General features: G+C 34.1%; 1 protein-coding gene across 1 annotated transcript in view; it reads right to left on the reverse strand.

Moving 5' to 3' along the window:
- prickle3 (prickle homolog 3) overlaps positions 1-27,719 on the reverse strand; it is a 58,748-nt gene that overhangs the window by 3,847 nt on the left and 27,182 nt on the right. Inside the window, 9 exon segments of the mRNA XM_051118143.1 lie at positions 2,069-2,446; positions 2,521-2,799; positions 3,793-3,997; positions 3,999-4,147; positions 6,914-7,100; positions 8,649-8,852; positions 10,909-11,046; positions 13,903-14,016; positions 16,807-16,990. Of these exon segments, the coding sequence (XP_050974100.1) occupies positions 2,069-2,446; positions 2,521-2,799; positions 3,793-3,997; positions 3,999-4,147; positions 6,914-7,100; positions 8,649-8,852; positions 10,909-11,046; positions 13,903-14,016; positions 16,807-16,990 (1,838 nt within the window).

Genomic DNA, 27,719 nt, shown 5'->3' on the forward strand with positions numbered 1-27,719 from the left:
GAATAAATTGCCATCCGAATCCATGAGTTTTATCACTGAGGTGATATGTACATTTATTTTCACAAATGTCCATATGAGAAACAATTACTGTTCACCATTTTATGATTAGGTGCTCAATTATTAACAAAGATTGTTATTATCATTGTTCAAAACATTTTTTTAAAAACAAAAAAAGAAAAAAAAGCTGGTAACACTTTAGTTCAGGGACTAATTCTCACTATTAACTAGTTGCTTATTAGCATGCCTATTACTAGCATATTGATTGTGTATTAGTAATTATAAACACATTTTAAAGGAGAAGTTCACTAAAATAGTACTGGAATTAAAAACAATGGCAAAAATGGAAAAGGGTCAAAAGTTTGGAATCATTAAAATTTTGGGAACACATATTCACTATTTGAGTTTTCCCTCAATACATTCCTAATTACTTCTTATCAGAGGTGGGACCAAGTCATTGTTTTGCAAGTCACAAGTAAGTCTTGAGTTTTTGCATTTAAGTCTCGAGTCAAGACAGACAAGTCCAAGTCGAGTTGCAAGTCCTCCGCTTTAAGCGTCAAGTCGTAAACAAGTCATTAGTGCTGTTTGCCCAAATTAGTGACTCTGTATTAAATACTACAGTGAATTTAAAATCAATAATAATCTATAGTAAGTACAATTATAAAGTTATAATAATTAGTGGTGTTTCATTGAGGAATGAATCATTATTTGTGAAGAAATATAGGCCTAATGAATGATTAATTTAATTCCCCTGTTTCATTTGTTAATGATTCAGTGATTTTAATGAGTGAACTGAGTCAATTATTTAACTTGCTAATATGTAGTACAGACGCTCATTTATCGCCACCTACTGACGTAACATTAGGTCTACAGAAAAACACAAAGCTTTATTGACATGATTGACGGGTATTATTTATAATATTTACAAAATATTTATAGTTGTTTAAGTCCTAAATTGATACGTTGATACAGAATGTTAATTACTGAGCAAAGAGATACATGAAATGAAGCGGAAAAGTAAATATATAAGAATAGTTATAATCAGTGGGGTGTAGTGGAGGGTATACGCAAGTACAGTATACGGCATATACACTTCTTTATCAGACGGCTTTGCGTAGAACTATACCCACTTGAAACCCCTCTGATACACATCATTCAGTAGTGTCCTGCATCAGCCAAAATCATGACAGTCCACCACATCCAGTCATGGTAAATAACTGCAAATATTCACTAAAAACACCCAGTAAAGACAGTGATGATGTGGCCAGAACCATACATTATAGCGAAAAAAATACCTTACAAATAAAAAGAAGCAGGTTTTTACGATCAGAAATTTCTGAAACTGGTGAACCGCTGTAAAGAGTCAGGGAATAAATGCAGCATATACCCACTTCAGGCACCGCTGGTTATAATATATAGACATCTGAGCCGCTGAAGATGCAGTAGATTACTTTTGTTTGTGAAGGGAATGCGCCTCCCGATCTACATAAATGCATCTATGTTCACACAAATCATTTGTGATTTTTTTTTTATGAATTTCTGCATTCTCCTTTCCTAATAATGTGCTAGTTAGCAAGTTTCGCAGCTAAATGCGGCTAAAGTAAACAGGCTGGTCATTCCACAGAGAGAAGGAGAGGGGCGGGGCGAGCAGAGCTCATTTGCATTTAAAGGAACAACCCCACAGAATGGGATGATTTTTGCAGAGCTGATTTTGACAAGGTAAAACGGGTGTTGTTTTACACAACTATTGAGAATTTTTAACCAAAGTATATTATAGACTTTTCATTAAGACCCTAAAGAATCATATCAACTTGTGGAAAATGGGCATCTGATGACCCGTTTAATGTCTTTAATGTTTAATGTCAAAACTGCTACAACAACTACCTTACTATAAATAAGCAGTAATTAGGAATGTATTGAGGGAAAACTCTGTTAATTGTGAATACGTGTTCCCTCACGTGTCACCAAAAAAACTTAATGATTCCAAACTTTTGACCCTTTTAAATTGCTGAAAAGCTGTTAAATAGCCTATAATAGTAGCGTATTGTTTTAATGGGTGTTATGATCTTACCCAGCAGGTCCATTTGAGATGGTACTTCAGTGCAAAAGCGCAACCTGCGTCCCAAACTTCCTTCAACTTCCTCTCCATCTTCCTCCTGCTCATCATCCTCACCCTCTTTTCTCTCCGGCTCCACCCGTTCCTCTTCCTCCCAGTCTTCCTCTTCCACTGAATAACTACAGCTGATTGGCTCTCTGAAGCTGACCCTGGCGGTGCTGCTGCGGACCGGTGCGACAGGGACGTCTTCGGCTTCGGTGACAGCGGCCGGGGAGTCCGAAAGGTTCGGCAAATCAGACGGATCGAAGAAAACAGGGGGCGGAGGAGGCGGAAAGGACTCAGAGTCATTTAGATCAACAAATGCTTCTGAAGACTCGAGTTGAGACGAAATTCCTATGACAGAGGAAGCAAAGTAAGAATACAGCTTCAGGCAGCTATTGAATCTGACTCTATAAAATCAAGCATACCTGTACAACCGCTTTCAATGATGTTCCCACAGTCCTTTGCAGTCGAAGTGCCTCTAGACGTGCAGCTTGGCGGGAAAGGACCAAATTCAGCGTATCCATTCAGCTCCACTGTAAACTCCAGACTGTCCGGCCGGTGATTCCCTAGTTGTTCACTAACTAATGTTTCCTTGTCATTGGCTATTGGACTGAGCGGAGAGGACAGATGTGAGTGTTGTGTGTGTGTTTGTCCATACGGTGGAGGTTGGCCATTCGGTATAGGATGGAAAGAAGTGTGAACACCTGCAAAACCAACAAGCAGACGATTAGAGATTCCACTGAATACAAACAGTGTCAATTACATGCATCATGGAGGTGAATTTCACTAAGAAATGCCTGGATTTTCAGCATCATTACTCCAGTCTTCAGCATCACATGATCCTTCAGAAATCATTTTAATATGCTGATTTGCTGCTCAAGAAACATTTCTTCTTTTTAATTTTTTTGTGACCTTTTTTCCTTTTTTTTTTGATAAATGGTTCAAATGAACAGTGTTTATTTGAAAAAGAAATCTTTGTAACATTATAAATGCCTTTACTGTCACTTTTAATTCATTTAATCCATCCAAGCTAAAAAAAAGTATTTATTAATAAAAAATAAAATAAATAAAGGAAATCAAATCCATTTTAAGACCTAAACACTGATCATCTTGTCCAGAATCTTTTTTTAAATGATGTATGTATACATACAAATACATATTTTATATTACAGTTAACATAAATAAAGGTAAATAAAAAATAACACTTATGTATTTTTACAAATCTCCTTTCTAATTTGAATAATATTTACTTCTTTTTTATTAAAAATGAGAATATTGTGAGACAACATGGTTTTCCTTCAGAAATCATTCTAATATGCTGATTTGGTGATAAATTATAAAAATTAATACTTTTACTTAGCAAGGATGCTTTAAATTGATCAAAAGTGAAGATGAAGACTGGAGCAATGATGCTAAAAACTCAGCTTTGATCACAGAAATAAATTATATTTTAAAAATGTATTCAAATAGAAAACAGTTATTTTAAATAGTAAAAATATTTCACAATTTTACTGTTTTTACTTTACTTTGGATTGAATAAATGCAGGCTTGGTAAGCAGACATTACAAATCTTATATTTATATGTATATATATATTTTTTTGACTTGGGATAAAATAACGTTTGGTAGTTTTTGTGAGATGTAACTAGTTTTTTTGGTTCTTGTGCTTTAATGAGAAAAATAAATAATAATGTGTACCTTTGCTCTCCAGTGTAAAATGTCCCCCATTGGCTGTTGTTGTACTAGCTGCTCTGACTGCATTCTTGCAGGTGGCGACAGTGATGCTGGTTCCCCCCTGTGGCCGTGGCGTTGAAGTACGCTGCTGGTTTTGAATGGTCTTGTGTGACACTGATTTGCTCTGCAGGGCAGAATCGCAGGAGTCGGAGTTGTCTGGGTCTTCCCCCGAGCGAGCAGGAGCGGGAGCAGAAGATGAGTCCGCCGCGAGGCAGGAAGGGTCTGCCCAGCAGAGGGAGCCGACAGCAGGCGCAGCAGAAACACTCTTCGGACGCGTGCCAGTGCTGGCCCTCGTACGTCATCTGACCCTGGTCTATACCTACAGACGGTGAGGAAAGCAAACGTCACAGTCAAACCCTTCAATCGAGTAACATCTCAATCAGGAACCACAGCATTTTTCTGTAATTACTGAGCTTTTAACTGCCGTAATTGAAAGGAATGTTGTGGTTAAATGCAAGGTAAGCTTCTGCATCTGTAGCAACGCTGTCATTTACACAGAAAGAACTAAAACAAGTGATTCAGTTTGTAAAAACAACCAAGAAATGTGTTTATGGTAACACTTAGAAAGGCCAAGCAGGCAAGTGGGCGGCACAACAAATGAATGTTTTATATATGCAACTAGTGCATGCTTTTGAAAGTATAACACTGAGCAGGAATTGTATGCACACCCTAAAAAAGAAGAGCCAATAAGTTCCCAGGTGCATAGAACAAAAAGAAATTGTCTGCACACTGGAAATATGAAATATTAAAAAATATACAATAACAAAATGCATATAACAAATACATATAACAAAAATATTAATCTTTTATTTTTCATATGCACAAGTGAAAAAGTGACAAAAGAGCAAGATGTATTTAAACACTGGTCTGTTTTAAGACACCTTGCACTTTTGTCACTTTTTCAGTTGTGCATATGAAAAATAAAATGTATATTTTTACAGTTTTTACAGTATTGTTTACAGTTTGCGAACAACGGCTACCTAGTATATTTACACTACCATTCAAAAGTTTGAATACATTTTTTATTTAATCATCTTAAAAGTCTTATACTCATCAAGGCTGGATTAGTTTGATTAAAAATACAGTAAAACCATGAAATATTATTACAATTTAAAACAAATCCGATTTCTATTTTAATATATTGTAAAATGTAATTTATTTCTGTGATTCAAGGCTGAATTTTTAGCATCATTACTCCAGTGTCACATGACTCTTCAGAAATCATTCTAATATGATGATTTATTATTAAATTAACATATTAGAACATTTATTATTATTATCAGTGTTAAAAACGGTTTATATTTTGTGGACACTTTGATATATATTTGTTTCAGGATTCTTTGAATAGAAAGTTCAAAAGAACAGAATATTTTTGAAATAGAAATCTTTACTGTCTTTACTGCAACTTCTGACAAATTCATAACATCCTTCATGAAAAAATTTATATATATTATATATATATATATATATATATATATATATATACACACACACTGTTCCCAAACTTTTAAATGATAGTAGCTGGTGGCATTATCATGTATGCAGATTATCTCAAAAAGTAGCTTAGATTTCATGATAATACTCAGTTTGCCACTAAATTCTCAATATTTCAATGCAAAAAGTTGCATCATAGTAGTATTTGCCTTTAATTTAAACGGTTTTTAGAAAACAATTATTTATAGTGATGAGATTATGATAATGAAAAGAGGGAGATAAAAAATCCTTAATGCAAAATAAACAAATAAATAAAATGTTTTCTTTTTTTCCTTCATGTAATTTTTCAGATTATATGTTTTTGTTCAGCCTCAAAATTGTTGCTATATGGCTGGGTGATATGGCCAAAAAATTATCATCAATATTGATAATTATCACAATAAATGTCAATTTTTTTATTTCTTTTGAGTTAAAGGCTGGTTTTTGCTCCAAAGTCAAAGTTGTAGAAACCAGATGCTTAACTGTGGTTTTAAACGGCTCTTTATGGTCAGAATTTACATGACAAACACTCACGTTTCTTCATTCTTTAAATGTTTCCTTAACAAAATAAATATCTTAATAGAAAAAAATAATTTTTTCTATTAAATAATTTCTGGAAGTTCTAATGAGTGATATTGTTTCAAATCAAGAAACAGGCTTGTGTTGCCTGATAATATAAATAATAATAATAATTTTATTTTTATTAATGATAATAATAATAATAATAATAATAATAATATTATATATATATACATAACATTTGATGCTACCTAGATTTACGATGCAGATGTAAACGTATGTTCATTATAAAAATCAGTAACATCCATAAAAATTGTAGAAACCTCATTTTAGTATGGTGAAATTACTGTGACTGTTTTATTTTTATTTATTTATTTATTTATTTTTTTTTACCAACTAACCATTGGTCTTCAGTAGCATATATTTAGATCATGATAACCACAGTTAAAACCACAAATGTAGCACCTCAGTACCATGGTAATCATGTGGTTTCTAGGTATTTGCATGAAGAACAGCAGACTAAATTTATTTGGTATAAATGCACAAATGCTATAGCTTAATCACAAAAAATACTGTAATTATATTCCATTACTCCTTTAATACATTTAATACGTTTACAATAATAATATCATATGAATACCTGCCTAACAGTTACATTATGACACAATACTGCGGTGCAGTTAGTGTTTTTACAGTAAATCTATAGTAAATGATGGCAATATTGACTCTATTGTTGCGCACAGTGTTTCTCCTGTTTCATCTGGCTGTAAACCAAGTCATTTGTGTTCTACACTGAATTAAAGCACTTCACACTGGATCTCACAGCGCTGTTTAGTGCTTGCGTGAGAAACTCATCCGCGAGTAAACACGTGAACTTGACGCACCACACGAACAACACGTATTGTTCTGTGTGGTGTGTTTACAATGAGTAGCGCTCTTTTTTATTCTGTTTTTGGCGCATAAACATTATATCGAAATTTTGAACTCTAACTACAGATTCTTTTACATTTTTTTAAAACTCTCTCATTGTGTGTCATGTAATCTGCGGTTGGATCATAGTGCTGGTGTGCAGTGTTTGTCTGTCTGCTCTCACCGATGTGTTCTCCGCAGGTGTCACAGTATTCGGCGTACAGTGACTCGTAGCAGTGGCAGCAGTACGGCCGACTCTCTCTCATGATGTACCGCTGGCCGCCCAGCGCCGTCTCACACTCGAAACAGCAGAAATGCTTCATGTGCCAGTGCCGGCCCTCGGCCTCCGTACACTCGTCCGCAAAGATGATCTGATCAACCGCAGAAAGACAAGATACTGCGTAAGTCACATGCACAGCAACAGTACGGGTTTGAACTTAGTCAATAAATCACGTAGGGCCGGATTAAACTCTTAGTGAAACTCTGTTAGTTATGGGATAAACAGTATAATATGGGATTGTATAGTACTGTTATTATAGAAGGGTTATTATAGTAAACTAAAATCAAATACAGTAAAAAATATTTGTTACATTGAAATAAAATAAAATAAAAACAAACATTTTTTCTAGCTAGCTTCTCATTTATATTTTGGTTATGTTGAAGTACTAAAATAAAGTAAAACTAATGAAATTAAAGTGAAAAAGAAAATATAAAAATAAAATCTAATTCAAAATACTAACAAGAACTATATACAAAAATAACACTGTACTGTAATATAGTTTCATTAATTACATTTTATAAATAATAAAATACAAATAGTATTTCAAATATTACTATTATTAATTATTATTATGATTATATATATATATATATATATATATATATATATATATATATATATATATAATCATTATTATTATTATTATTATTATTATTATTATTATGTACTCCAGTCTTTATTTTACAGTATTATTACTATTATATTATTAGTACTGATAATAATAATAATAATTAATAATAATAATAGTAATAATGTTATTATCATTATTATGTACTTATCAAATTCTATGGGTTTAGTAAATTAATAAATAATTTAATAAATTATTTGAAAATATGTATTATTATTATTATTATTATTATTATTATTATTATGTACTCCAGTCGTTATTTTACAGTACAATAGTATTATTAATATTATATTATTAGTACTACATATCTTTACTGATTATATTGATAATAATAATAATAATAATAATAATAATAATACATATTATTATCATTTATGTACTAATCAAATTCTATGGGTTTAATTAATTAATAAATTATTTAATAATTTATTAGAAAATATATTTATTATTATTATTACTATTATTATTATTATTATGTACTCCAGTCTTACAGTGTATATCTATTTAATTATAATAATAATAACAACAACAACATTTCTTCTTCTTCTTCTTCTTCACTCCAGTCTGTATTTCACAGTGTATATCTATTTAATTAATAATAATAATAATAATAACAACAACAACAACAACAACAACAACAACAACAACAACAACAACAACAACAACATTTCTTCTTCTTCTTCTTATGAACTCCAGCATTTATTTTACAGTGTATATCTTTATACTATTAATAATAGTAATAATAATAATAATAATAAATAACATTTTATTATTTTTATTATTATTAATTTAGTTATTATTAGTATTATTATAGTATTTCTTTACCGAGCACATAAATTAGAAGAGTATAAATTAGAATAATGTTCTCTGCATGAGCACCGAGGCTCTGGCACATGTGTGATAACCACTACACCACACATCCAGCAAACTCAGACATTTAAGTACCAACAAATGGATATAAATAGGAACTTGTTGAAAACTGGGGGGATAGAAATGAAGTCCAGCGGTCACCTCGTCACAGGCCTGGCAGCGGGGTTTGATGCGCTCTGCGTGGTGCCGGCCGCAGTAGATGTGTCCGTCCTGATAGAAGTAAATGAGATCCACCAGCAGCTCGTTACAGGAAGCGCACTGGAAGCACTGAGGATGCCAGCAGGAGCCGTGACCCGCTCGTGACGCAAACACCGCTATGTCCCCGCCGCAGATCTGCCTTCCACACTGATCAACACACAGAGAGGAAGACAGCGGGGTGAGAAGAGACATTTCGAAAGTTTCCAAACTCATAATTACATGTTGGAAACTCAGCATTTTCTGAAATCGCTGGTCGCTCCCACATGACCGCTGGGATCACACAGAAATAAAGCAAAACAGCAGGAACAGTTAAACATCCAATGAAATCTGCTGATCGGTGCAGTTTTATTCATTTATTTACATTTTACTGGTATAGTAATATAACAAAAAGCTGCTCTATATAGTTTAACATATGAAAGCAAAGAATTGTAATATTAGTATTGTTATTTTATTGTTGTACTGTACAATAAAATTATTAAATACTATTTTTTTTACAGTACAATAGTATTTCTATAAGATTGTTTTCATTTGTATAACTTCAAATTTACATAATAATAATAATAATATGGAAATTAAATAAAGAAATATTACTTTAGTAATAATACTATTGTTCTGTAAAATTAAAGAAACAAGTATTTAATATTTTTATTTTACAGTACAAATATTACAGTACATATTAATATCACTATAGTATAATTATTGATACAGTATTAATAATACATGTATTATTCTTCTTATTAATAAAAATATATAAATTAAGTAAACAAACAAATGTTACTATAGTAATAATACTATTGTCCTGTAAAATAAAAGAAACAAGTATTTACTTTTTTATTTTATAGTACAAATGATAATAATGTATAAATAATATATTATTATTATTTTGAAAACGTATAACAAAAAAATTCAATTATAGTACAATTATTGATATAATACTAATAAGAAGTTATTATTATATTATTATTATTAAATACTCAATTCTTTTTTACAGTAATAAAGTATTTCTTTTTAGATATAATAATAATAATAATAATAATAATAATAATCAAATAATAAAACTATTACTATAGTATCTCATTATTTTTCCTTTTATTTTTATAATTATAATTAGTAAAAATTAAATATAATTTATTATTATTATTAAATACACCATTCTTTTTTACAGTACAAAAGTATTTATTTTATTTTTAAATATAATAATAATAATAATAATAATAATAATAATAAGAAGAAGAAGAAGAAGAAGAAGAAGAAGAAGAAGAAGAAGAAGAAGAAGAAGAAGAAGAAGAAGAAGAATATTAAGATAATAAAATTATTACTAAGGTAATGTGTCTTTATTTAATTTTATTTTTATAATTTAGTAAAAATAAATTATTATTATTACTATTATTAATAACAGTAAAGTGCAGGATGAGTCAAATATGTTTTGTACTTTTTTTTATAGCAGGCTAAAAAATAGTTTAGTTTATCTTGATTATATCACTAATAAAAGTAATTATTCATTTTTTAAAAAAATTATATATATATATACATATATATATATAAAGCCATTTAAGCTTGTCTTACAGTGATTTTACCACATATAAAGGGGTAAATCTGGTTTACATCATGTCTAGCAGTGTTTTACAGCACTGCCCTGTTGTTTAGCAGAGCGAAGCCTCTGTAATAAACAGCTATCATAAAGCCAAAATTAAAAACTATTTAAGGAGAAATATGAAAGAAAGATGACAGACTAATTCTGTTCCTTCTGTGTTTGATGAGATAAAAAGACTGAGTGTTCACACAAATCAACACAACATGACACAAACTGCCTCTCCTCAACACAGTCACACCCTCCTGGCAGCTACTCATCAGCTGGAGTGCATTATGGGTGTTGAAATGTGGCAAAACCCTTGAAGTATCTCAGCGGTTGTATGGAAAATATGCACTTTTATCTAGCACATATGATATCGGTGTTGGCTCTGCTCAGACTGGAGTCTGAATTGATCACAGCACATCAAAAAGTTTCCTGAAGCCACATGCCAGACGAGAGCCTCTTCAGCTCAAGTATTTCAATGCACGCGCCATACTTCAGCTGAAGGGTTACTCGGATAAGTATACACTGTTTTTCCTGGGCAGTGAAGCAGTGAGTTGTCAATTGAAGGTGACGTTAGAGCTGAGGAGATGCATCACGGCTGATGTGATCATGTCTCTGTATCTCTACCTGTTGACAGATGGCTCCGGTCATGGTGACTGGAAAAAGTCGCACAATGCCACGGCCCAGATTCTCTCTCTTCCTCTGCTGGCTGAATAACCTCAGTTCTTTCTTCTCTTCTTCATCCAGAGAGTTACAGTACTGAGGCTGGGCACACAAACACATTAACGATACTGTTACAACTCACACAAGACCAACACACACTAACAACAACATGACATCATCGTCATTAACAGTGTTGGGAAGGTTACTGGGGAAATGTAATAGGTTGCAGATTACAAAAGTGTAATAAATAGTGTAACTATTTCAATTACTTTATTATGTAATTAATTACATTTGATTACATTTCTAAATTTACTTTTCCATTCAGTCATTTAGCAAACGCTTTGATCCAAAGTGACTTCAATTTGAAGCAAATCAAACCAACTTTCAAATCCTTCATCTTTTTAATTAAATTATAAATCATTTAAATTTAAAGCACAGTCACCACGAAATCAGACTTTAGCACCTCTTTTTACTTTGAGATCATTAAATACAGATTTAAAATCATAAGAAATAGTAAATAGTAATACAAGATTTATGAAAATGTTAACAATTACAAAGGGGGTGACATCTGAATAAGTAACTAATTTAAATACACTTTTTGGAATTAAATTATGTTACATGTAACTAGTTACTCCCTGACACTCATTAAAGGAGCAGTTCACTTCCAGAACAAAAATGTACATATAATGTACTCACCCCCTTGTCATCCAAGATGTTCATGTTTTTTTTACTTCAGTCGTAAAGACATTATGTTTTTTGAGGAAAACATTTAAGCGTTTTTTTCCATATAATGGACTGATATGGTGCCCCAAAAGTTATGACCATGAATGTGTTAGGGAGAAACAGTAAGTAGATTTTTGAATTATTTATTGATAAACTAATGTTTTCTAAGTCAGTGTTGCAAGGATGAAGTTGCCGATCCTGACTCGTGCCTTTAGAGAGAAATGCATCTTTACAGATTACATAATGAAAGAGTTGTCGATCATTTTATTTCATTAAGTAATAATTTTAAGCTTTCTATAGATATATGTATCATGTCTGTGAGGTATGTATTCGCTGAGTTTCAGTTCATTTTTGTGAAGCGCTCCTGTTGAGATGACAGAAAGCACATCATGTTTGTTTTCTTTATTTTATAAAAGCACCGTTTGAAACATTTTGTTGATATTATGAGTGCACAAATAAAAGTAGACCCTTTACAATTTCGAATGATGTATTACTCTTACCTTTATGAGCAAAAATGACAGAATATTTTAAATTGTTTCCACTGAATGTTTTCACATGGCGCCTCCATGTCCTGCAAAGCGGCTTTAGCTTCCACTCTCCGCACAAATGATTGGATATGCGCCTAATAGCACACATTTATCTAGGTTTAATGTTTAAACTAACATTGTTTTATACTTCAACTGTTTTATACCTATTTTATTTTTATATCTGTTTTATATCTATTTAGATTTTATTTTAGGCAAGTTGTGATGATTACAGAAGGCAAAATTGATCTGCTGGCCCTAAAATCACTAGAAAGATATACAAGAAATGATATTTTGCATAATGAAAATGAAGCCTAATTTTATGTTCATCAAGATTGTTGTTTTTCTTCTACATATTTTTTATTTTTTTTTGTAATTCACATCATTGTTGATGATTGTCATCACTGTGTTACAGTAAAAATATGGTAGAATAACGATTTATTAAATTCACTTCAGCATTAAGGAAGTACCACAAATATTACCATAATATACCCTTTTTTTCTTCTGCTCATCAAGGCTGCATTTATTTGATCGAAAATACAGTAAAAACTGTAATATTGTGACGTATTATTGCAATTTAAAATAACTGCTCTCCATGTAAATCTATTGTAAAATGTAATTTATTCCAGTAAATTTTCAGCATCATTACTCCAGTCTTCAGTGTCACATGATCCTTCAGAAATCATTCTAATATGCTGATTTGCTGGTTGATGTTGTGGAAACTAGGCCTGTCGCAATAATCAATATATCAACTTATCGCACAATATATGTACATGACCTCAGTCATTTTTGGTGATGCAATATATTGACATTACATTTACATAAAAAAATAATTTCACCATGTTTTTGGCATACCATTTGCGCCTGTGTCTTTTGCAGCTTCTCCTACATAACAGTGTAATCATGAGGTGGTAGTTCAAATTTTAAAAAATTGCTTCTAAAAGTTTCATCTGCAGATATGGCCTTGTTTAGGGATCTGTGCCTTTGTGCATACAGACATCTGACTGCTAAGTAGGGATTGTGTTTTGCAGCAATTGTGTTCACCCTTAATTTACAGAGAAAAGAAGGTCAGGAAAAAAAAATCTGCAGATGGAGAAAAAAAAAATAATCTCCATACAAGTTCTTTGTGCATTTTTCTTTTTTCTACTTGTTCCTTTGCACTTTTTGTTCGATAAAAAAAGTTTTTTAAGGTATCTAATATTTTGATACTTAATTTGCCTGATCTAAATATTCTTAAGAATTAAACGTTTGTTGTCATTTGAAAATGTGTAGGCTTTCTTGCATTATTATGCTGTTATATTATGATTATATGTGATGCAATCTAGGAAAACCCAACACATGGTGAAATTTTAGGTTTTAGGGGGTTTTTTTTAGGTTTTAATACTATATGAAAGCTGAGTTCAAGCCCTTTCCAAAACTGTTTTTATTTATACAGGTTTCTATGTAAGTACTGGTTCTTCTGAATGGGCTGAGTTTGAGATTTAGCACATTTGACGTGAAAGTACTTGATGAACATATATGTGTGAAGAGCATTCACTTAGCACCGTTATCTCATTTTTGAACAAGATGACTTTTGCATTGGAACTCTTCACATGTTTACACAGTTTAAATTTTAAATTCAAATTTCTGTTATATTTAGATGAAGCTGGATTTAAAAAATGTAAAAATAACTGATTCACATTATCCAGAGATGAGTCTGAGGATGTTTTACCTCGCTGTCATGGGCCGGCAGCTGGTGTAAAAGCTGTTTAATACGGTATCGTTCTCCTGGACTGTTGACGTATGGAACTTTGTCCTCTGGAATACAGCTGAAGTACTGATATACCTGAACAAACAAGAACACACATATTAACTTGTTACCCCCCTTTTTGAACATAAATGTGAAAATCTGAACTTAAATGGTTGTAATTCATTAACAGTTCAAAGGATTAGTTCACTTCCACAATAAAAAATTCCCTATAATTTACTCCCATGTCTTCCAAAATGTGCATGTCTTTCTTTCTTAAGTCAAAAAGAAATGAAGCTTTTTGAGAAAAACATTTTTCTCCATATAGTGGACTTCAATGGGAATCAACCATTTGAAGGTCTAAATTGTAGTTTCAACAAAGCTTCAAAAGCCTCTAAACGATCCCAGCTGAGGAATAAGGGTCTTATCTAGCAAAACAATCTGTCATTTTCTTAAAAAAAAATAGTAAATATACTTTTTTCTCCTCCAACTTCAAAATCACCAACATTGTTCTTCTACCTTTTTTGTAAAGGGTGTTTGACGTTCTCGTTCTTTGCACATTCACTTTGTAAACGCTTGGTCTGGAACTTCCACCAATATGTGAGGTTGAGTTTTTGCAAGATGAGCATTTGTGGTTAACAAGTATATACATTTTTTTTTTTTTTTAGAAAATAACCCTTTGTTTCACTAGATAATTCACCAATTCCATGGCTGGAATCATGTAGAGCCCTTTGAAGCTGCACTGAAACTGAATTTTTAACCTTCAATCCACTGAGCACCATTGAAGTCTACCACATGGAGAAAACTCCTGCAATGTTTTCCTCATAAACCTTAATTTCTTTTCGACTGAAGAAAGAAAGACATGAACATCTTGGAAGACACAGGGGTGAGCAAATTATCGGAAAATGTTTTATTCTGAAAGTGAACTAATCCTTTAAGGTACAGTGAGCCCTAAGGTATTCTAAGGTTTGTCTCTTTTCAAAGAGAATCAGCTGATTATTGCTTTTCCAAAAAAAAAAAAAAAAAAAAAAAAAAAAAAAAAACTGCAAAGGGCTTTTTAGAGTTTATGTTTACTGTAAAGTAAACGTACTGTACTAACTTTTTTTATTTTATATAATAAAATTAGTTTACAAAATATTCTGTAATCTAAGTGACAATATTACGTCTATCACAAAATAAGCACTGAGTAAAGAACCTTGAGACTCAGACTTTTCCAATTATGTTTTCTGTCAAGATTAAAAAAAGTACTGTATTTAATATGACACTTGACACTGCCCACTAGGGGGAGAAAACAAAGATTCACATATAATGTACTCACCCCCTTGTCATCCAAGATGTTCATGTCTTTCTTTCTTCAGTCGTAAAGAAATTTTGTTTTTTGAGGAAAACATTTCAGCATTTTTCTCCATATAATGGACTGATATGGTGCCCCGATTTTGAACTTCCAAAATACAGTTTAAATGCGGCTTCAAACGATCCCAAATGCGGTTGTAAACCATCCCAGCCAAGGAAGAAGGGTCTTATCTAGCGAAACGATCGATTATTTTCATTAAAAAAATAATACAATTTAAATACTTTTTATTCTCAAACGCTCATCTTGTCTTTCTCTCCCTGAACTCTGTGTATTCTGACTCAAGACAGTTAGGGTATGTCGAAAAACTCCCATCATATTTTCTCACTCAACTTCAAAAATAATTTCAAAATCATCCTACATCGCTGCAGATGTTCCTGCACAGTCTTTGCAAAGTGAAAATGCAAAGAAGATCAAACACCCTTAACAAAAAAGGTAAAACAGCGATATAGGATGATTTTGAAGTTGAGGGAGAACATGAGATGGGAGTTTTTCGATATACCCTAATTGTCATGAACCGAAAAACAGTCCAGACAGAGCAAGACAAGATGAGCATTTGACATTAAAAAGTATATAAATTGTATTATTTTTATGAAAATAATCAATCGTTTAGCTAGATAAGACCCTTCTTCCTCGGCTGGGATCATTTACAACCGCATTTGTGATCGTTTGAAGCCGCATTTAAACTGCATTTTGGAAGTTCAAAGTCGGAGCACCATATCAGTCCATTATATGGAGAAAAATGCAGAAATGTTTTCCTCAAAAAACATAATTTCTTTACGACTGAAGAAAGAAAGACATGAACATCTTGGATGACAAGGGGGTGAGTACATTATATGTGAATCCTTGTTTTGGAAGTGGACTTCTTTAACACTTTACTGAGGGTGATCTACTTTAAATTGTAGCTGTAATTCCCACCCCTATCCAGTTGGAGGCAAGTGCGCTCCAGTGTAGCAGCAGAGCACTGGATCCAGAACAAAAACGGAACTGTCACGAATGTTTTCCTATGCGTTTGATTACGCACAGGCGAGTAAACAGAGGCTACAACAATGTATCACGCTACATTAAAGAGCGCCAAAACGGTATTTATTGCTTGAATGTCCTAAAGAAACTGACAGAATTTGAAATCTGAGACTTTGTTTGATATCAAAAGTCTAAGCCTAGCCTATTGTTATTTATTGGAAGGAAGACGCACTACGTCCATTCATCAACTGAAAACAGCATAGACCAAGAGATCGATTGTGATTCAGGAATCAACATTGGTTCATTAAAATGAGAATCTATTAATCTTTTATTTGTTTTTGTTTTTTTACCCAGCCCTAGCGTATTTTTTAAACACTGTGCTGTCGTCCTGTAGGTTCATGTGAACAAAAATAAAAGCAAATAAATGTGTTATTCTAATTAAAATCTGAAAATTAAAAGGACGAGTAATAATAGATCATGACAGAATTTTTACGGCCCTGTCCGTCAAAATAACGGACAATGTTGTAGTCCAGCGCAGCCTCTGGTATAGATTCTCGTGAGTGCTGCCTGCTCACCTGTTCAGGCTTGATCCCGGGTGGCACCCAGGCGTATTCTTCTGAGGCGCAGCCCGAGTCGTCGTCGGATATGGAGTGCCTCTGGAAGTCTGACACCAGTTTCATCATCATTCTCTCCAGCTGTCCGGGCACAGAACGCACCACATGCTCCTCGCGCACACACTTACAGTGCACACAGATCTTCCTGTGGAAACAGGTCAGAAGAGCGGCGCTGAGTGAACACAGCCAAAACACCTCAAACTGAAACTAAACCAAACTCTGAACAACTTAGGATCTGTGATTAATACAATGTTGTGAAACTCTCTGTTTCACAACATTGTATTAATCACAGATCCTCAATCAGTCAAACAAAATGATATGTTCACTGTTAAAGGGAAGCAGCTACAAAAAAAAAGACTTTATGAACATGAGAAAGAGGGAGACGCCACTGCCCATGGTACATTTGTGCAACTTCAGCCTTTTCGGAAAAGGACAGTTCACCCAAAATAAAAACTCTGTCATCTACTCGCCACCGTGAAACAATATTGTTGAAACCTTTTTCATGAAGCACAATAGGATATATCTAGACTCCTCATTTCCACAGTCAAAGTAAATGCAGACCATTCATGACTTGTGTGCTATATTAAAGGTTTAGTTCATCCAAAACCGACACGGAAGAGAAGCAATTGTTAAATGAAGTCATTATTTTTGTTTTCTTCATGCACAGAAAGTATTCTCATAGCTTCGTGACATTATGGTTAAACCCAGACTAATTTATCAAGGTCCTTACTACTTTTCTGGGCCTTGAATGTGGTAGCCGCATAGCAGTCTATGCATGGTCAGAAAGCTCTCAGATTTATTAAAAAACAAAGTGATCAAACAAAAGTCTTAGGAGTTTGAAACGCCATGAGGGTGAGTAATTACCCCAAATAAAAATTGCCATTTTTATTTGTCAGAGGCTTCTTGCGCAATGTGAAAATAGCTGCTTTTTTGCACTGTGTAAATCGTGGCAAATACTATTTGCACATCAGTATATTATAGTACATTGTAAAATAGTATGCAACAGCACATTCAGTGTATCTGATTATATTAAAATAATAAATGTACATACAGTGGGTACGGAAAGTATTCAGACCCCCTTAAATTTTTCACTCTTTGTTATATTGCAGCCATTTGCTAAAATCATTTAAGTTCTTTTTTTTTTCCTCATTAATGTACACACAGCACCCCATATTGACAGAAAAACACAGAATTGTTGACATTTTTGCAGATTTATTAAAAAAGAAAAACTGAAATATCACATGGTCCTAAGTATTCAGACCCTTTGCTCAGTATTTAGTAGAAGCACCCTTTTGATCTAATACAGACATGAGTCTTTTTGGGAAAGATGCAACAAGTTTTTCACACCTGGATTTGGGGATCCTCTGCCATTCCTCCTTGCAGATCCTCTCCAGTTCTGTCAGGTTGGATGGTAAATGTTGGTGGACAGCCATTTTTAGGTCTCTCCAGAGATGCTCAATTGGGTTTAAGTCAGGGCTCTGGCTGGGCCATTCAAGAACAGTCACGGAGTTGTTGTGAAGCCACTCCTTCGTTATTTTAGCTGTGAGCTTAAGGTCATTGTCTTGTTGGAAGGTAAACCTTCGGCCCAGTCTGAGGTCCTGAGCACTCTGGAGAAGGTTTTCGTCCAGGATATTCCTGTACTTGGCCGCATTCATCTTTCCCTCGATTGCAACCAGTCGTCCTGTCCCTGCAGCTGAAAAACACCCCCACAGCATGATGCTGCCACCACCATGCTTCACTGTTGGGACTGTATTGGACGGTGATGAGCAGTGCCTGGTTTTCTCCACACATACCGCTTAGAATTAAGGCCAAAAAGTTCTATCTTGGTCTCATCAGACCAGAGAATCTTATTTCTCACCATCTTGGAGTCCTTCAGGTGTTTTCTAGCAAACTCCATGCGGGCTTTCATGTGTCTTGCACTGAGGAGAGGCTTCCGTCGGGCCACTCTGGCATAAAGCCCCGACTGGTGGAGGGCTGCAGTGATGGTTGACTTTCTACAACTTTCTCCCATCTCCTAACTGCATCTCTGGAGCTCAGCCACAGTGATCTTTGGGTTCTTCTTTACCTCTCTCACCAAGGCTCTTCTCCCCCGATAGCTCAGTTTGGCCGGACGGCCAGCTCTAGGAAGGGTTCTGGTCGTCCCAAACGTCTTCCATTTAAGGATTACGGAGGCCACTGTGCTCTTAGGAACCTTAAGTGCAGCAGAAATTTTTTGGTAACCTTGGCCAGATCTGTGCCTTGCCACAATTCTGTCTCTGAGCTCTTCAGGCAGTTCCTTTGACCTCATGATTCTCATTTGCTCTGACATGCACTGTGAGCTGTAAGGTCTAATATAGACAGGTGTGTGGCTTTCCTAATCAAGTCCAATCAGTATAATCAAACACAGCTGGACTCAAATGAAGGTGTAGAACCATCTCAAGAATGATCAGAAGAAATGGACAGCGCCTGAGTTAAATATATGAGTGTCGCAGCAAAGGGTCTGAACACTTAGGGCCATGTGATATTTCAGTTTTTCTTTTTTAATAAATCTGCAAAAATGTCAACAATTCTGTGTTTTTCTGTCAATATGGGGTGATGTGTGTACATTAATGAGGAAAAAAAAGAACTTAAATGATTTTAGCAAATGGCTGCAATATAACAAAGAGTGAAAAATTTAAGGGGGTCTGAATACTTTCCGTACCCACTGTATTTGTAAAAAATAATAATTGGATGTTGGATGACTGTACAAATACGTATCTCTAAACGCCACCCCTACAGCTACCCCCCCAACTCCTAACCACATTGATATATATTTATGCTTATATATAAAAAAGTGCCCCTATTATAGATTTTTGAAAATTACCTTTCATGCAGTGTGTAACACAGCTCTAAGTGAATGAAAACATCCTGTAAATTTGTAAATCTGAAAGTGCGCCATGTATAAAGTTAATGCCTTTTAACAATTCCGAGTCATGTCAATGAGTCGTTTTTAAAACGAATCTTTAGCTGTTTCAAGTTGACGTTAACTTGAAACATTAGCATATTGCTTGCCCACTTGTTATGCACACAGACCCGGGATAACTGGAAACCCCCCCTTCCTCAAACACTGTAGCGGATTCCTGTATAGCATCACGTTGAGAAGACGCTGTGCTCTGCACTATGAGGGTAAATCCGTTAGGGTGCAGTTAGGGTATGTCGAAAAACCCCATCTCATTTTCTCCTCCAACTTCATAATCGTCCTACATTGCTACAGAAGTCGGCAGCAGTGTTTACAAAGTGAACGTGCAAGTAGGGTCAAACGCCCTTTACAAAAAAAGGGGGCGAAAAACAGTGATGTAGGATGATTTTGAAGTTGGAGGAGAAAATGAGATAGGAGTTTTTTGACATACCCTAACTGTCTTAAAGGAACACTCCACTTGTTCTGAAAATAGGCTCATTTTCCAACTCCCCTAGAGTTAAACTGTTGAGTTTTACCGTTTCTGAATCCATTCAGGGATCTCCAGGTCTGGCGGTAGCACTTTTAGCACAGCTTAGCATAGATCATTGAATCCGATTAGACCGTTAGACAGGCAGCAGTGTTTTTTGGAGAGTTGTGGATTTCTCCTTGCAGCCCTGCCATGTACACCACGGTTGTTCATTGTTCTTCTGATGATGGACTCATGAACTTCAACATTAACCAATGTGAGAAAGGCTCTTAGTTGCTTAGAGGTTATCCTGGGGTTCTTCACAACCTCAGAAACTATTATACATCTTGCTTTAGAGTGATTTTTGTTGGTCGACCACTTCTGGGGAGGGTAACTGGAGTCTAAAATCCTTCCTCCACAATCTGTCTGACGGTGGATTTGTGAAGTCCAAACTCTTTAGAGATGGTTTTGTAACTTTTTCTAGCCTGATGAGCAACAACAACTCTTTTTCTAAGGTCCTCAGAGATCTCCTTTGTGCCATGATTCACTTTTGCAAACATGATCAGACTTTAACAGATCCCTGTTTTTTAAACAAAACATGCACAGACACCTAACTGTCATCCTATTGACTGAAAACGCTTCTGGACAGATAGACTCGAATTTCACCTTCAAATTAACTGCTATTCCTAGAGATTCACATATTTTTGCAACTCACAAATATTTAACGCTGGATAATTCTTCATAGATTTTCATCTCATTTGTTTGATTGAGTTCTCTGTCAATTTTCAGAACTTGTGTGAAAATCTGACGAACTTTTTGGTCATATTTATGCAGAAATATATACAACTCTAAAGGGTTCACAAACTTTCAAGCAGCACTGTATGTGGATTGATATCCATTTTTATTCTTTTCACTAACATTTAGATATAAAAATCTAATAAAATGTCAACAATGAAAACAGGTAGCTAGTTACTAAAGTGTACTACAATATAAAATTAATGATAGAAACTATTAATGGAAAACACATCAACAAAGAATTAAACATACTTACAGGTTGTGGCTCATAAACAACAGCTTCTACTTTTATAGTTTGAACTGCTCTATCTTTAAAGACAAGCTTTTAGGTGAATCCAGCATTGAACTTGCGTAGATTGAGGAAACTATTTGGATTATAATTTTCAGGAGCCCCACTAACCCAGGAAGTAGCTTGTTGTAGTCCCACAATTTCACTCTTTGCACTGAACTTCGAACGTCATAACTTTGCAGTTGTTGTTTATGCTCAAACAGCCACATTACACACTAACTATAGTTAAAAAGGTGAAATCATAATCTATGACCCCTTTCAGATACGATGAGAAAAGAAAGCAGAATGGAATAAAAAAGGGTGCATTAGATCTCGCGTCAATCGTGTGAAAAGGTAAAGTCACTATCTTTACTTGCAACAGTCAGTGGTGGGTGGAGTTAGTGTAAGCTTTGTAGTGCTAACACACACTCTGTGATTAATTAGTTATGCATTTATTCAGCACGTGGATGTGGTCAAACCCTGTCACTGACATTCTTGAAGACTAGCTGACATGACTGATGTTCGCGATACCTATTATCATTACTCCTTGAAACACACCATCATTTCATGCATGTGATTCATGACTTAAACCACACACTCGTATAAAAGGTGTTATATCAACTCATGTTGACATCCCTCTGAAATAACATGTCAAAACTGACCCTGCAGTCAAAATCGAACTTTTTACTTTCTACACTTACGATTAATCATTCGACACATCATTTCAAAGAAAAAAAAGTTTGTCTTAATCAAAATCAAATGAAAATATCTTGTTTCACCTTTCTGTGATTACTTTTTGGATGACGTTACACCACTTATATTTTTTAGGCTTTCCAATCTGTCATAGAGATTTTTCACAATCCAATCAATTCCACAATGATAAAATCAAGCCCTGTCCTCAATTTTTTTCTTACTGGCTATCCTGTTTCACTCAGAAGTATGTCATATCATGGGGAAAAATACTGGGTTGCAAAAGGCTGTTGGTTTCCTAAACATACAAAAAATTAGTAAGGCTAAGAATATGTCTAACTATACACAAATGTCATATATAAAGACACAAGAATAATATTTAAAAGTAAAAAGAAAGTAGGCCTAAGCGTGTCATTTTTTTGTGCGTGCACAGGCTCGCCCCACAGCATTGGTTTGACACCTCACCCTGATTTATTTCACCTGCTGTTGTCACAGTAATTTAATTAATGATATGTAGGACATCTATTAATGACAACATGATCTAATGTTTCTGATGAAGACAAGCACTGCAGGTTCATCCATGGCAACGACAGAAACATTAACTAGAGTCACGACAGCACGCTCTGATCTTACACTTCACTACAAAGCCAAACCCATGCCAACAAAACCACCAACACACGAAAACACAATTAATATCTTCCTAATAAAGCAATCTAATCTTTGTATTATTTCTTACAGAACCAACACCAACATGAATAAATCAATACATTCTGTCATCACTTGAAATGTAAGTCAGTAGGTTTCAAAGTTGTTCATTGACTTTAATTGTATGGACAAACATGAAAAACATTCATCTAAATATCTGCTTTTGAAGAATAATAAAGTCATAAAAAGTCAGATGTATTTTTAACAATCTAAAAAAAAAAAAAAAAAAAAAAGCTGAATATCAATATTTGGTGCATCTTTTATTTATACATTTCATTTTTCTACATGTAGTACGGTATGGAAGCCCGTTTCCACCACTGAATTAAAAAAATTTAAAAACGTAATTGCGACTTTATTTCTCAGAACTGTAAGTTTATATTTCACAATTCTGTCAGAAATCAAAGTCAGAATTGTGAAATAAAAAGTTGTAATAACTTTTTTTTTTTTTTTATTCAGTGGTGGAAATGGGCTTCCACAGTATGAAAAAAAGTCATCTAGGGCTGTAGCTATCGATTATTTTAGTAATTGAGTATTCTCCCAATTATTCCATCGACTATAATCGAGTAATCAGACAAGAAATATATATATATATATATTTTTATTAAAGAGCAATACTCAATATATAAGAAAAAATAAGATGGGTCTCTTAAAATAAACAACAAATTTGTTTTCTATTTAGAAAAATTTTATAACATTTTATTGCTGAAATTGCATACATTAATAACCATGAAAACTAAACCCATTTAATGCATTTATTTGCCAAATTACATTCAAAATGCAAGTACAAATGTGACCCTGGATCACAAACCCAGTCATAAGGGTCACTTTTTCAAAATTGAGATTTATACATCATCTGAAAGCTGAATAAATAAGCTTTCCATTGATGTATGGTTTGTTAGGACAGGACACAACTATTTGAAAATCTGGAATCTGAGGGTGCTTTATAGGGTTAAAAGTAAACTGACAAAAGCTCAAGAATATTGATATTGTTTTCTATTCTTAATAAAATTGGCTGTATAGTTTGAATTTTAGATAACACTTTACAAACAGGTTCATTAGTTAACATGAACTAAGAATGAACAATACTTCTACAGCATTTATTAATTTAGTTCATGTTAATTTCAGCATTTACTTAATGCATTATTAAAATCACAGGTTGTGTTTGTTAACATTAGTTAATGCACTAACATTAACAAAATGAACTGTTTCTATTAACTAACATTAACAGTGTAATAACTAGTGTAATGAATGTATTGTTCATTGTTCGTTCATGTTAGTTAATACATTAATGTTAACAAATGACGCCTTATTGTAAAATGTTACTGAATTTTTGAATACACTTTTAATGAAATAACACTAAATGAATTTGTTTAAATGAAATAGTTTTATATTTTCTGTAATATTATTTTTTATCATGCAGTAAGTGTTTTTAAAGCCTGAACTAATGTAAACTAACAATAATCCATAAAACATGAAGATAAAGAAAACATACATACTGAATACGGTTCAAGAATCAGCCAGAAAACGTCCAGGTGCGACACACTTTTCAAAGAAACTAATCCTCTGTCCTGACTCTGACCCACAACACAACAAAACAAACGTCCTCCTCGGACGGAGTGCTGCTGAGACTGATGAGCGGTGGACGTACGCGTGTCTAAATCTGAGCGCCGTCACTGGGCACGACACAAATGATATCACACCACTTCATCTCAGCTTTCTCTCTGTCTCATGCTGAAAATGGGGTCAAAGACGGGTCTGCACGTCCACACGGAGGTGAAGCGGGACGGTGTGCGTGTGGACGGGAGGGGGGTTTAATCCTTCTCAATACAGTTACGGGATAAGCACTGCTGTTCTGTTAAAGTCAGACATCCATTCATTTTAATGGACAGATACAGCCACGATGTCTAATAGAAAAATAGAAAGCAGATGAATAAAAACCTCACTATATCATTATGTCTGTGTGTATTTCTCATAATTACATAACACCTCAGACAGGTTTTGGCGGCAGGGGCGGAATGGACACAAGCACAGATGAAAGACAAAAGCAGCTTTTCACTGACTTTACACTCTTCCTCCACCTATCCACCTCGCCATTCTGACAATCCCTTCTTCTGTGGATAAGCCATCACTCCACACCCGAACTTGTTTATGCATATAAATGCTCACCAAAGTTGCATTCATATGATCAAAAATACAGTAAAACAGCAATATTGTAAAATAGTACAATTAAATATAAATAGTTCCTATTTGAAAATGTTTTAAAGGGGTCATCGGATGCTACGTTTACTTTTTCATGTTGTTTGAACATTAATGTGTGTTAGTGTGTATGAACAAATCTACCCTATAACAATAAAAATCCATACAGTGGTTTTTAATTAATCTGTAAAAAATAATATCCCCTTTTTCATGTCACACCGACAGAGGCCGCTCCCACGATAGTTGATTGACATGAGCGTTTTGTAGTAGTCGTCATTTACTCCCGACATCTGAGCCGCTGAAGATGCAGTGGATTACATGTGTTTGTGAAGGGAATGCGCCTCCTGATCTACATATATCCGTCTATGTTTGCGCAAATCATTCATGATCCAGCTTCACTTACAGCAGAAGTGCGTATTAGCGTTTTTTTTTTTTTTTTGAACGTTTAGCGGCTAAATGCGGCTAAAATAAACAAGCTCGTCACTCCACAGAGAGAAGAGAGGGGCGGGGCGAGCAGAGCTCATTTGCATTTAAAGCAGCCTCGACCAGAATGAGTTGATTTTTGCAGAGCTGATTTTGGCAAGGTAAAAAGGGTGTTGTTTTACACAACCATTGAGAATTTTTAACCAAAGTATATTATAGACTTTTCATTAAGACCCTGAAGAATCATATCAACTTGTGGAAAATGGGCAAATCCGATGACCCCTTTAAAATGTAATTGATTCCTGTGATCAAAGCTGAATTTTCAGCATCATTACTTCAGTCTTCAGTGTCACATGATCCTTCAGAAATCATTCTAATATGCTGATTTGCTGTTCAAGAAACATTTGTCATTCTTGACAATGTTGGAAAGAGATGTGCTGCTTTGGGTGCTTTTAGTGTCTCCTCAAAATATTGGATGAGAAAAAAAAATGTGTAGTAAAAAAATAAAACAACACCAATATTACAACATTAGAAAGCGTAGAAACACTAGTTTTTCTAAAGAAACATTCTCCAGCAGTGACACCAGCAGGTAAACTTTTAGCGGGAGTCTGCGTCTTTCTCGCCTCCCCTGAGCCCATTGAGTTTTAACAGACCCACTAAGCATGCGGTGAGCTTTTGGGGGGTAACTGAGAACGAATGGAGGAAAGTCACGTGAGAGGAGGCAATGCCTCCATTGTGACATGATTGGATATGACTGGTTATACTCGGCTCTGACTGGTTCATGTGATAAATCCCGCCTCTTGTGTTTGTGTGTGTTTGTAAATCAGTCTGAATGAACAGTATAATGGCATTAATGGGAAGACTCATTTTAAAAAGTAAGTAAACAACTCATACACTTAGATATAACCACTTTGTTACATCAAAATAAGACTTAAAAAGACTTGGCCCGAAAACATGATCTGTGGGATTTTTTAGTGAGTAATCAGCTTGGTGAAATTTAAAGTAAATATCTTTGTTTGTGACCAATATTTACAGAGCTTTGATGACTGATGATCTGAAAATTAGTTAGAAGTCAACTATTAAAAGGAATAGCTGAACAAATAAAATATATTGTTTAAACTGTTACTGTTGTGAGTTATTATTTTGGAATAAATGTAAAATTCTCAAAAACAACAACCTGATGAGATTCATACTTGGCTTTACATTGTTAATGTAAAAATATATTTTTTCCCTTTCTTTCTGTATGTAATGTTTATTTAACCAAAGAGAATGTGACTGGGACATGAATTTACATTTGATTAAAAAACAAAACTAAAAAAAAAACAAAAACAACTTTGAGGACTTTGCCTCATCATTTTAGAAGACCACCACTCACCACAGAGATTTTTTGTAACATCATAAATGTCTGTACTGTTACTTTTGCTTAATTTAATATTTACTTACTAAATAAAAGCATCACTTTATTAAAAAAAATAAATAAACAAATATCTTACTGACCATAAACTTTTGAAGAGTACAGCATATATTAAACACAGATAATGTAGTCACCCCCTTGTCATCTAAGATCTTCATGTGTTTCTTTCTTCAACTGTAAAGAAATTTCAGCATTTTTCTCCATATAATGGACTGATATGGTGCCCCGAGTTTGAACTTCCAAAATTCAGTTTAAATGCAGCTTCAAACGATCACAAATGCGGTTGAAAATGATCCCAGTCGAGGAAGAAGGGTCTTATCTAGCGAAACGATCGGTTATTTTCTTTTAGAAGAATATACAGTTTAAATACTTTTTAATCTCAAACCCTCGTCTTGTCTCACTCTCCCTGACTCAAGACAGTTAGGGTATGTCGAAAAACTCAGATCGTATTTTCTGCCTCAACTTCAAAAATTATTTTAAAATCATCCTACATCGCTGCAGAAGTACTGACACAGTCTTTACAAAGCGAACATGCAAAGAAGATCAAACACCCTTAACAAAAAAGGTAAAACAGTGATATAGGACGACTTTGAAGTTGAGGGAGAACATGAGATGGGAGATGGGAGTTCAAACAGAGTAAGACAAGATGAGCTTTTGACATTAAAAAGTATTTAAATTGTATTATTGTTAAATGAAAATAACTGATCGTTTCACTAGATAAGATCCTTCTTCCTCGGCTGGGATCATTTACAACCGCATTTGGGATCATTTAAAGCTGCATTTTAGAAGTTCAAACTCAGGGCACCATATCAGTCCGTTATATGGAGAAAAATCCTGAAATGTTTTCCTCAAAAAAAAAAAAAAATAATAATAATTTCTTTACATCTAAGAAAGAAAGACATGAACATCTTGGATGACATGGAGGTGAGAGTACATTATCTGTAAATTTTTGTTCTGAAAGTGGACTTCTCCTTTAAAGATAACAAATATAATTCATTAG

Source organism: Labeo rohita, chromosome 8 (assembly GCF_022985175.1).
Source record: "Labeo rohita strain BAU-BD-2019 chromosome 8, IGBB_LRoh.1.0, whole genome shotgun sequence".
NCBI classification, from domain to species: domain Eukaryota; kingdom Metazoa; phylum Chordata; class Actinopteri; order Cypriniformes; family Cyprinidae; genus Labeo; species Labeo rohita.